Below are 12,350 nucleotides of genomic sequence, written 5' to 3'. Positions count from 1 at the left end.
CTCTCTCTCTCTCTCTCAAAAATAGACATTAAATTTTTTGTTAATTAAAGATTTAAAAAATAATCTCAATAAACAGAGGTCAGCTTAGTGACAGATTATCACTCTGGGAAATTTAAGATATGTTTTCCTAACTATAGTAATAATGAATTCTTCCTGTGGAAAATACAGAAAATGTCCCATAATCTCACAACCAAGAAATAGCTACTTTAATATTTCAATATTTCTATATTTTTTCTCTTTAGAGAAAGTAATATAAAGTATTGACTTACAGAAAGTTTGTAACAATGAGGGCCCTCACTGATATAGTCTTATGTCATCCTTACCAGCACTGGATACTGTCATGTGATCTCTGTTAATCTGATAGAGATAAATAAATCTTCTTGCTTTAATTAACACTATTATTACTAGTGAGGCTGAATTTATCTTTATGTGTTAATAGGCCATTTTTATTTCTTCATTAAACCATATGTCCTTTGCACAGTCTTCAATTAGGGTGGTAGCATTTGTCTTATTGATAAGTAAGAACTATTGATATGTTAAGGAATTAACCTTTTTCTATGTGTTTGTTTCAAATATTTTCCACTTCTTCATCCCCCTTTTACACTTGAGAGCTCTAAAATGCACAGAGGTGGAAAAACATGAGTTCCTGTGTCTAAGGACACAAAATGTTCTGTAGTAATATTCATCGATTGATTTTATGAGAGCTTAGGGAAGAGAGATGAGCTTTTGTGGATGGAAAATTTAAGTCTTAAAGATAGCAAGTCAGGATTCCAATGTTAGATAATATGTCAGTCTCTAGCAAAGGATATACCACCCATATCCCCTAACAGACATTATAAAAATACAATCACATGTGACTTTGGATTCCTCTTCTATGGAGGCTCATGTGAGGCCATCAGTGGCCTCCACATGTCTTCAGCCCCCATGAGTTCATGTTTTCCTGTGTTCCACATTTCATAGAGAACACCAGGTGGGTGGGCTTCAGTTTGTCACTTCCACAATGCTGATTTCTGGAACTTATTTCCAAATCACAGTGCTAGAGCAGACAGAGCAATATAACATAGATAACTTTGTAATTTATTATTCAGCACTAATTCTGAAAATGTCACCAGAAGCAGCCACAGGGCAGCAATTCTTGGACACTCTCCCCAGTAAGCAAGTTCAAGTTAGCTTTTTATATGCCTGAGTCATATTTGCTTTTATCCTCAAGACCTGTCATTAGTATTTAGCCCAAACCTCTCTCACACTCAACCCAGATCTTCTCCCAAGATGTTAAGTTAGCCTCATGTGGCCCCACACCTACTGTTTACTTCATTCACTTGTGAGACCTACTTATCATTCACTCATTTATAATTTAGAGTTGGTGATGCTTTTGCCAGGTTAACCAATAGTAGAGTAGTCTGAAGGAGACTCTTAGAATCCTGTCCCCCCTGTTAATAGCCTCCCCCCAGAACAGTCAACAAAACTCCCTCTTATGAGTACAAATCTTGCCAGGGTTCTGCCTGTTTCACTCTTGTTATCCCCAAACCCAGTGCCTGGGTGCTCTGCCATTTTCTCTGAATTTACTAACTTGATTCCTTTCTATTGCTACTAGCTGCCTTCAATGCTGTCTTTTTGTCTATAGTAGACTCCTGAATAAATCTCCCCCCAAATCAATATTTCTTAATCAATTGTACTCACAGCACAGATGTGGCCACAAGAGAACAGAAAGCCAAATTTCACCGTCACAAGTCAAAAAGCATCTTTCCATTTGCCCAGGTTGTGATAATGCGGGATTACCACCATGACAACGTGGTTGACATGTATAACAGCTACCTTGTTGGCGACGAGCTCTGGGTGGTCATGGAATTTCTAGAAGGCGGTGCCTTGACAGACATTGTCACTCATACCAGGTATGTCTCTTCATTATCCAGACAAAAAATTCCAAGTGCTTATTATCTACTCCAGGGTAAGTCTTCAATGGCTATCTCTATGAACTCTATAAATTGTGAGCCCTTGGAAGTCAGGGAATAGGGTGACCCTTTTTATTTATGTTCCCTAAGTGCCTATTGTAATATCATGTATGTAGTTCATTCATTCAATTAACATTCTATTCTCCTTGCGCTCCAGAAATTCATTAATACCCAATGATTTAAAATCAGAAAGCTGCTGAGAATGGGCTTTGGTGCCAAATAATAGAATTTACCATTCCTACATATTTTTTTAAAAAAACTTAATTTTATTATGAGTTGCCATGCTATTGCTATGTGTTCATGCCACCAAAGGTACCTGGGTTAGGAGGAGGCAGGTGGGAAATTAGTCAGAGTTTTATGTCATAATAAGAAACCTACATAATAGAAATTCTTCAATTCTATTTTTAAATAGTCTTGCAAGTAACAATGGTTAATTGTCATTGTTACCTCTGCTCCTTGTTTCCCTGATGTATCAGTTGTGGTCATTTCGTTGTTTATTGATCACCTTTGATGTGCTAAGCTGTTTCCTGAGTGCTGGGGATACAAAAATACAAAGGATTAAGTCTCAAAGATATTCCATCAAGGAAGTCACAGATTAGAAATAAATACATTATAATACCTGTGCAGAATTAGAAAGATGTATACAAGTAGCAAAGAAGAACACCTGAATATCTCTAACAGGGAGAGTAAAGAAAGATTCCCAATATAAGGTGATAACCAAGATGAGTTTTGAGAGATGCACAGGAGTTTTCTAGGAAGGCAAATAGGGGGAAAAGGGCTCTGAGGCAGAGTGTGTGCTAAGACAGTGCTCCTCAAATTTTAATGTGCATGCAAAGTGCCTGTGGGTCTTAGTAAAATGCAGATCTCGATTCAATAGGAAGGGGCATGATACTGTCTTCTAACAAGCTCCCAGATGACACCAATTCTCCTCATTCATGGACTGCCTTGGGGAAGCAAGGGACTAAGGAACAGACCTATTTTTTGAAAAAACACATTACATTTGGGAAACTTAAATTTGTTCTTGGTAGTAAATAAAACTCCAAAGTATTAGGGGATGATTTTAAAGAAGGAGAGGCATTGAATATTAGCTGACGGTGCCTAAGTCATAAGTGAATCCAAATGAACAATAGGCGGGAAGCAAAATAGCAAGAAGGTATTGGGAGGCCCTGTGAGGGGTAGAATATGCTGCTGTTTCTCCACTAAAATCAAATGATGTGTCCATTGTGACCCCCTACAGCTCTGGGTCTGTAGTAGACTATGTAAAAACAAAAGAACATGAGGGAAGACACAGAACGTTTATCACCAACATTTCAGATGGCAGATCTCTGTTGGTATAGCCATTGGACACAACCACCCAAAAAATACATAAGATCATCTTAACTTGTAGAAAAAAAATATACTGAAGAAACCTAAGCATAAGGCAAATGTGACTTATGTCTAAATTAATAAGAATATGTCCAAAGGAGAGAACTTTTTTCTTGTCCTGGAGAGCTTCAGATAGCTATGCATGTCTCTCTAGAGCCCTCTCTTTGTCAAGGTGGGGTTTTTTTTTGTTTTTTTGTTTTTTGGGTTTTTTTTTTTTTCAGTTTTTATTGTGTGTCAGTGGGATCCACTTAAGAGCTAGCCTCTCTGGAATCCATTATGTTCTCCTATTCTCTCCATCCAGTTTGTCAATAATATTCCATTGAAAGTGGAGTAGCTCCAGAGAGCAGGGAGAAGTTGTATGTCAAGGAACACTGAATATTTAGAACTTGAAATCCTTTTAATCCTGAATTTAGACTTTAATCCTTAAATCATTCAAAGAGTTTCCTATACGAGATATTCAATAAATGCTTCATTGAATGATTGACTGATTAGTTAAATATCTAACCCTTTGCTACTCAAAGTGTGGTCTGGAGAATCACAGCATAATATCACCTAGAGGCTTGTTAGAAATGCAGAATCTCAGGAATTTCCTATGCATTCCAAAGTTTTGGACCTACCTAGCATCTTGTTAAATTACATCCTACTGATTTTTCTAGAAGGCAAAAGGAAGTGCCAAGCACTTCATACATTAACTCATGTAACCTTTCAAACCACACACCTCTTCAAAACAGAGCCAAGATTTGAGTTTGGAATTGACTACAGAACTGAGGCATCTTTATCCCAATTCAGGCTTCCTTCCTGCAAGAGTAGGAAAGCACAATCTTTCTACAGTGGATCCTGTACAAAAATTTCAAAGCCACTGAATTCAGAATCAGGAGCATTTGTCACATATGCCAGTTAAAGGTGATTTTTCAGTCAGTGATAGGGACTCAGATTTGATTAATTTTTGTTGTAGTTGACCTGCAAGTAATCTTTATGCCTGCTTCAAATAACTCGAATCCCATGGAATCCAAGAAGAATGAATTTTACTAGAGAAGGTGATTGTTGCTTTTGAATTATTTTTAAGGTATATTTGAGCTTATCCCTGCTGATGATGCTCTAGACCTCTGAGGGCTCTGCTGTGGGCAGATGGGAGAGTTGTCATCTGAAAACAATAAAGCGCAACAACCAGCCCACTCATACAAAACTGAGAACACAGAAGTTGTAGGTTTCCACTCTCCCAGACAAGACCATTTCTTCTTGCCTGCCTTTGTAACAGACCGATGCATTACTGGAAGAAGTCTCTTTGAAGAGAAGGGGTACCCATCCACTTTATATGCTCAACATTCTCCCAATTGGTCATCTCTTTGGATTTTACTTTGAATCCTAATTTTACTCAGGGTTTGCTGGCATCAACAAGACTGACACAAATTCAGGGTCATCCATTTCCTTGTCCTGCTGAGCTAAGAGTTACTCGGGATTGTTTTTCAAGTCAGTCCTTAAATTTGGGCTCTGGTCAGTCACACCCTCTATCTCTCCTGACAGTGTTCTCTTTTTGTATGGCGGTTTGTTTTAGGAGCTCTTTCCACATTTGCTATCTGGTCTAGGCCTCACTCTGTGTGTGACAGGAAGGAAGTTTTATACCCAGATGAGTTAGGCAGATACCTCCCTGCGTCATTTTGAGGGTACCAAGAAGCCCCTGCTATTCAAATAATTCTTCCCACTTAGGTTCCTCAGTGGCTGAAAAGCCATTCATATGAGTTGCAATGTCAGCGTGATGCCGTGGGGACGGTGGAAATGCATGGGTCTGAACTCAAAAACAAGTGGGGTTAGAATCATGGTCTGGTCAGTTTCTTAGCTGTGTGATACCTAAGGCAGGTTACTTGACCTCAATCTCCTCTGAAACCAGAACCTTTCTTCGGAAGGGTGCAGCGATGACATGTGGGAGCACATATCCAGTGCTGTGCTTGCCTTTCCCATACCCATGATCCATTTGTTCAAGTGTCATCCATTCACAGTTATTAGTAACTAACTAAGGCCAGTTTTCTTCTTGATGGAAGGACCTAGAGCAACAGGAATCTCTAGCCCCTAGAGACAGGGCTAGTGCTAGGGCATCTTTGAGATCCAAAGACTGTGTTGTCTGAGTACAGCCTTGAAGAGAACCATAGATGTCCCCATTTCCAAGATGAAGAAAAAAAGAGACCCAAGGAAGTTAAAAGGGCTTGGTCAAGGTCACCTAACAGGCATACTTGAAACGTTGGCTCTATTCAGTACACTCTCTCTGTAGGACTCTGGAGGTTTGTACAATACCTAAGGAATTACCCATGAGAGTCTAAGGAAGTACATTTGCATTAATGACCCAAAAGCCAGCAGTAGGGGGGGGTCTCTTTCCTTTGGCTTATATTTGGTCCTTGTCAACATCAGTGCCAAGCCTTAGGTTCTGGGAGTCACATTCTAAGATTTCTTTGTACTTGCCTTTAGATTTTCCAGACATGGGCTGGAGAGCATGGACTGGTACAATAGAACCAAGGGAACTGCCTCTCTTGATCATTTCAAAGATGTTCTTAAAACTGTCTTCACTCCTTAAATGTTATTTCCTTTCTAGAATGAATGAAGAACAGATAGCCACCGTCTGTCTGTCAGTTCTGAGAGCTCTTTCCTACCTTCACAATCAAGGAGTGATTCACAGGGACATAAAGAGTGACTCCATCCTCCTGACAAGTGATGGCCGGGTAAGATTTCATGTTTGGCCTCTCCATGGTTTACCTTGTCACTTTGTCTGTCATGGGCATTCTCCTCCGAAGAATACTTTCTCATAATTCTAAGTTTCCTTGCTCACAAGTCACCCACTGCCCTTCCCAGAAGGCTCGCCAAAAGGAAATTACTATTCTCTGTGTCATCCTGTTAGTCAGAATTCTCTGTGATCTGAATTTGATGGATGACTTTCCCCTTTAACAATGAGTGTAGGAAGTAATAGAAACTATGAAAATTTCTTTTTCTTCTTTGTTCTTATTTTTGTTGGGGGAGAAGAGAGGACTTTTCTGGGGATTTGTCCACCCTCGTTGTGGGGTTGTGCATGTCTGTAATATCTCTCAGAGTTCCTGAGGGAAATACAAGACAAACTCCAGCAGACAACTTGAGGAGAGTTTAATAACCGTGTCGGCAGATGTAGACAAGTCATAAGGAAGAGAACATGAGGATTAGTGTGGTACTCTAGAATGGAGTGCCACTCTTACTACCCCCTGCCTGAGGAAGTGAGACAGGAAACTGGCTACTGGAATCTGAAAATAAACATTGTTGTCTGAAGTGGGATGCCTGGCAGGAACTCTGATCTTTGGTGGAAGACAGACCATGGTAAATCTGCAGGATCGGAGCTGGGAGGATAAATGCCCAACCTTACTTCATTCCTTCCTTCTGGTCCCTTACGGGTTCTCCTCATTGGCTGAACCCAATCAGAAGCCATCAGTAAGGTCAACACAGGTTGGCCTCCCAGGGCTCAGAGAAGGGAGGAGAATAGATCTGGAAAGGCAAACAAAAGATATCCATCACACTAGCTTATCCCCAGGCCCAGAGTTCTGCATTTCCCATTACTACAGCCTGCTCAAGGGATTCTGCTGAAACTCATCAACCATGCTGGGTTACAAAAGGATATACAATACAATAGCCAGGGGATGAATGAGTTGACGTTTCAAGACAGTCTTAGTTAGATGGAAGAGTTTTGAAGCATAGATTTTCATCATCTAGACCCTTTTAACCTCCCTGAAACTCCCCCCAGATGTAATGGCCATGGCATGTAGGGAGCCAGCTGTCCCTTTAATATACCTGTCTTTTAAAACCTCAGCCATGTGGAAAATGTTCATGTCGCATTAGAATTGCCCAAGAATGATCAGAGGGCAGACAGAAGAAACTGCCAAAGCACTTTGGCTTTTCTCAAGGGAAAAGATTGTTTTGAAATCTCTTTTGTTTTCAAGAGATTGTCAATTCTATTGTGGAAAATTCAGGAAATTCAGAAAAGTATAAAGGACAGAATAAAGATCACCCTTAATACCATTTCCCATTTTTCCCCACATTTCCCTGTATAGCATACTTGCAAACTTGGAATTATTTTTTAATGGGCGGTTTTAAGTACTGCTTTTTGCATTACTCTGGCTGAATTTTTTTAAGTTTTTATTGATTTATTGTGAGGGAGAGAGAGAGAGAGAGCACCTAAGCAGGGGAGGGTGAGAAATAAGGAGAGACAGAATTCCAAGCAGGTTCCGCACCATCAGCGCAGAGCCCCTATACCAGTCTTGAACTCATGAAACGTGAGATCATGATCTGAACTGAACTGAGATCAAGAGTCCGACGCTTAACCTACTGCACCACCCAGGTGCCCCATAAATTTTTTTTTTTAAGAGGATATGGGAGTATGCCTTAGTCAGCTTTTGCTACATAACAAACCACTCTACACTTAGTGGCTTAAAAAGACAACCATGTATTCGCTCACAGTTCTGGGTCAGCATTTGAACTGCCCTCTGCTGGAACAGCTTGTCTCTGCTCCATGTGGCATCAGCTGAGCTCACTCTTGCTTCTGTGGCCAGCCTGCTGCTGATGGCCTCACTCCTTCGACCGGCACTTGCCATGTGTCCTGCATCTCCCAGCAGACTATCACAGGCTTATTTCCATGGTGTCTATGACAAGGTTCCCAGCAGGAGCAAGGGAGGCAAGCTTCAATGCACACTTTTGAACTCTGCTTATATCTTGTTTGCTAATGTCCCTATGGGCAAAATAAGTCATACAGTCAAGCCTAGATGCGTGGGATAGGGAAGTAGACTCTACCTGTTGATGAAAGATGCAGAGTCACATTGCAAAGGGATGTGGGTTCAAGGAGAGGAAAGGTATGTGGCCATGTTGCACATTCTCCCAGACAGGGTGCTATGGGAAATGGGTTGGGACCTTCCCCTGGCCGGACTCAGGAAAGTACTTATGCGAGGTTCCATGACCTCAGAACACAATTTACAAAGCACTGAACTGGTCCACAGCTTGGCCCTCAGGACTGGTGCTTACAGAAAAAAAGAAAAAGAAAAAGCTGGGCCGTTTCAAGCCAGGCTTTTGCCCCTTATTTCTGGAGACTGCTGACAAAGACTTCCTTGCTACAAGTACATGTCAGATGTCAAAATCAGACATGAGACTAAGATAATTCATTTAAATCAGCTTAAAGATCTCCCCTCCCCACAATGTACAAAAGGTTATTAAATCATTCAGTGTCATTCTTGAGGGTGGACCTATGCTTCCAACATGTCCTGCATTTCCATGTACCCAGCAAAGGGTTCATGGGGGCTGGCACATGGTAAATGCTTTTAGTCTTACTGGTTTGCTCGCTCCCTCCTTCCACAAATACTCACTGAATATCTGCTCTGTGCCAGGGGAGTTCTAGGTCCTACAGGTGAACAAAGCAAAACTGCTACTTTCATTAGCTTATTTGGGACATGGGGGTAGGATAAATCCACAAATAAAGTCATCTCCAGGCAGGCGGTGATAAGCACTAAGTTTTCGATAATTAATTTAAGCAGAGTAAGGATATGGTGGAAAGTGATAGAGGTGTGGGGTCAGAGAAGTCCCCCTGAAGTGCTGATGCTACAGCAGAGACTGAGGGAGTAGGTGCAATGGCTGTCAGGGTGAGAGTGTTCCAGAAGAGGCAACAAGCAGCATGTGGAGTGGATCCTGTGGCTCTTGGCCATGTTGCCCAGAGTGTGCTCATTCACACCTCAGGACAACACACACACCATATTGACTCTAGTGGGCTTCTTCAGTTTCCGTAGAGAAAGGAATTTTTTTTTTAAGAATGAGAGCCAAGGGGTACCTGGGTGGCTCACTTGGTTGAGCATCTGACTTTTGATTTTGGCTCAGGTCATGATCTCATGAGTTCAGGGGATTGGGCCCCACATAGGGCCCTGTGCTGACAGCACAGAGCCTATTGGGATTCTCTCTTTCCCTCTCTCTGCCTCTGTCCCACTTGCACTGTCTCTTCCTTTCTCTCTGTCCCTTCCCGGCTTGCTCATGTGCACTCTTTCTCTCAAAATAAATAAATAAATTACTTAAAAAATTTGAAAAAAGAATAAGAATCAGGATAGAGTGTGGCTACTCCAAGAAAATTTTGTACTAATTTGTTTCATACTAATTTATTAGAGCACGAAGTTTTGCAGTGGAGAAAACATTCTCATTTACTTATTGTTGTTGTAACAAATCACTCCAATGCTTAGGGTCTTGAAAGTTACTTCAGTGTTTTTACATGGCTTTGGCGGTTGGCTGGGCTCTACTAGCCAGGACTGCCCTGACTCGTGGTGAGACACTGCATCTAGAAGTCTTCCTCACTTACACGTCAGGTAGTCAGGGCTGGCTGGTGGCTGGGCACTCAGCTGAGCCATCAACTGGAACACCTACAATGTGACCTCTCTGGGTGGCCTTCCTTACAGCATGGAGGCTGGACTCCAAAAAAACAAGATGGAAGCACGTGGAATTTTTATGACCCAGCCTCAAAGTCCCCGAAGGCCACTTCTCCTGCAGCTACAGGCCTTCCAGCTCAGGAGGAGGGAATGTAAAACCCTCTCCAGTGGGAGGAGGATCGAGTTATATGGTCAGAAGAGCTCATGGGCTGGGGGATATTATTGTTAGCTTTTTCTGGAAAACATTGTCACATAAGCCGTATACTGAGTTTTCTTCTTGGTGGGAGATGTGCAGCACCATTAACCCTTAGAGAAGTACAAATTAAAACTAGGATATGCCATTTAATACCTAGAGGAATGGCTAAAATGAAAAATAGTGATAATACCACTTATGGGAATGTGAAATAGTAGACACTCTGGAAAACAGTTCCTTTCAAAACTAAAAATGGACTTTCCATGCAATTGCATTCTTAGGCATATATTCCAGAAAAAAAAATGGAAACTTATTTTCACACAGAAATTTCCACACAAACGTTTATAGCAGTTTTATTTATAAAAATCCAGAACTAGAAACAACCCAAGTGTCCTTCACAGAGTGAATGGTCAAACAGATGGTGATTTGTCTATACCATGGAATACCACTCAGCAAAAAGAAACAGGAATGAATGAGTGATACATGTAAGAGCTTGGATGAACCTCAAGGAAATTGTGCTAAGTGGGGGGGGGGGAAGCCAATCTCAAAAAGATACATGCTGCATAATTCCATGTATATTACATTTGTGAAATAACATAATTATAGAGATGCACAACAGCTTAGTGGTTGCAGGGGTGAGGGACTACAGGGCGATTGTAAAGGGGCAGCACAAGGAGTCTTATGGTGACAGTACAGTTGGGTACGTTGAGTGTGGGGGTTGTTACTCAAGCCTACAATATGATTCAGTTGCAAAGTATTTACACACACTCACACACTACATACATAAATGAGTTCATGTACAAATGATTACATCCTAGCAAGCTCTATGGACTGTACCAATACCACTTTCTTTGTGTTGATATTATACTACAGTTGTATAAGATGCCAGCAGGAGGGAAGACTGTGTGCACATTTCTTTGCAACTTCTGATGAATCTAGAATTATTTCAAAATAAAAAATCTAGAAGAGACAGTGAATTGCTCAGGTTTCTTTTAAAAGGATAAATCCTTTCTGGCCTCTTCCAAGACTAGAAGGGAATGATTTGCTATCAAAGTTAAACTGTTCGCTGTTTTTCTGTGGCAGAAATAATGTCTAGTGAGTCACTAATTCGCATTTAGCAGGGGGAAGTGGGGGGTGGTATTTGGTGTTTGAAAAGGAAAATGAATAGAGCAGTTGCAAGAATTACATGAAGTAATCTGTGTAAAACCGGTCAAAGAAAACAAGGTAGATGCTCAGAGAGGATGATACCCCCTTTTTAATTAAATTCATCTATGATCTTTCTTTGGCCCAAGACTTACATTTGAGAGATGATACTTAGGAGCCACTAGACACTGAATGATTTAACTTTTACCAAATTCATTGGCTAGAATGGCATTCAAACCCATGATCTATTAAGCCAAGTGCCTATATTGAAAAGGGACATACATGGTGATTTTTATGGCCCTTTTTTTTTTTAACTAAAATTTGATTGCCACAATTCACGAATCAGGATGTTTCACATAAAATTTCAGATTCCTGTCTTCCTTTAAAAAATCTGAGTATCTTTGGGGCGCCTAGGTGGCTCAGTCAGTTGGGCGACCGACTTCGGCCCAGGTCATGATCTCACGGTTCGTGGGTTTGAGCCCTGTGTTGGGCTCTGTGCTGACAGCTAAGAGCCTGGAGCCTGCTTTGAATTCTGTGTCTCCCTCTCTCTCTACCCCTTCCCCACTCATGCTCTGTCTCTCTCTGTCTCTCAAAAATAAACACTGAAAAAAATTTTTTAATAAAAAATAAAAAAATAAAAAATCTAAGTATCTGGGGTACCTGGGTGGCTCAGTCGGTTAAGCATCCGACTCTTGATTTTGGCTCAGATCCTGAGCTCACAGTTGATGGGATCGAGCCCCCAGTTGGGCTGTGTGCTGACAGCATAGAGTCTGCTTGGGATTCTCTCTCTCTTCCTCTCTCTGCCCTCCCCTGCTCTCATGCACTCTCTCTTTCAAAATAAATAAACATTTGAAAAAATCTAAGTATCTGACAACACTTTGCCTGAATTCACACATGGCAGTAATGGCGGTGGTGTGATGAGGGTGAATAGCACCTTGGAGAATGCTGTTGGTGCCACACCCATATCTTCACCAGACTCCGTCTTTCAGTGCTCACTAGTTCTACCTCCCAGTGCCACCACTGGCATCCCTTTTTCTGGGGACTTTCTCCAGCTACTGCAGTCTGTTCTCCCAGTACACAGAAGGCTAGAAATTCCAGAGAATTAACATTCACATTCCCTAGGAGCAGCCCAGGATTAAGTGATGGGAGTTGCTGTAGAAATACCCAGCTCTCTTGTCCTTGTGTGGACTAGCTCTGAGGCACATGTTCTGTGGTCTCCCAGACTTCCTCATCAGGAATGAGCTCTAGTTCCCACAGTGGTAACTAACCTTTGACTGACTGCCTTCCCTTCCC

At 41.4% G+C, this 12,350-nt stretch overlaps 1 protein-coding gene across 1 annotated transcript in view; it reads left to right on the top strand.

The window, feature by feature from the left end:
- Positions 1–12,350, top strand: part of PAK5 (p21 (RAC1) activated kinase 5) — a 102,890-nt gene that overhangs the window by 80,087 nt on the left and 10,453 nt on the right. Inside the window, exons 4-5 of the mRNA XM_047069678.1 lie at positions 1,759–1,892; positions 5,902–6,028. Of these exons, the coding sequence (XP_046925634.1) occupies positions 1,759–1,892; positions 5,902–6,028 (261 nt within the window). The remainder of the gene's footprint in view (positions 1–1,758; positions 1,893–5,901; positions 6,029–12,350) is intronic.

Source organism: Lynx rufus, unplaced genomic scaffold (genome assembly GCF_022079265.1).
Source record: "Lynx rufus isolate CCGP_SWC_20201006 ecotype Redwood Valley unplaced genomic scaffold, mLynRuf1.p SCAF_8, whole genome shotgun sequence".
Lineage (NCBI taxonomy): Eukaryota > Metazoa > Chordata > Mammalia > Carnivora > Felidae > Lynx > Lynx rufus.
The sequence above is the reverse complement of the archived record's forward strand: the minus strand, read 5'-3'. Positions and strand labels throughout refer to the sequence as shown.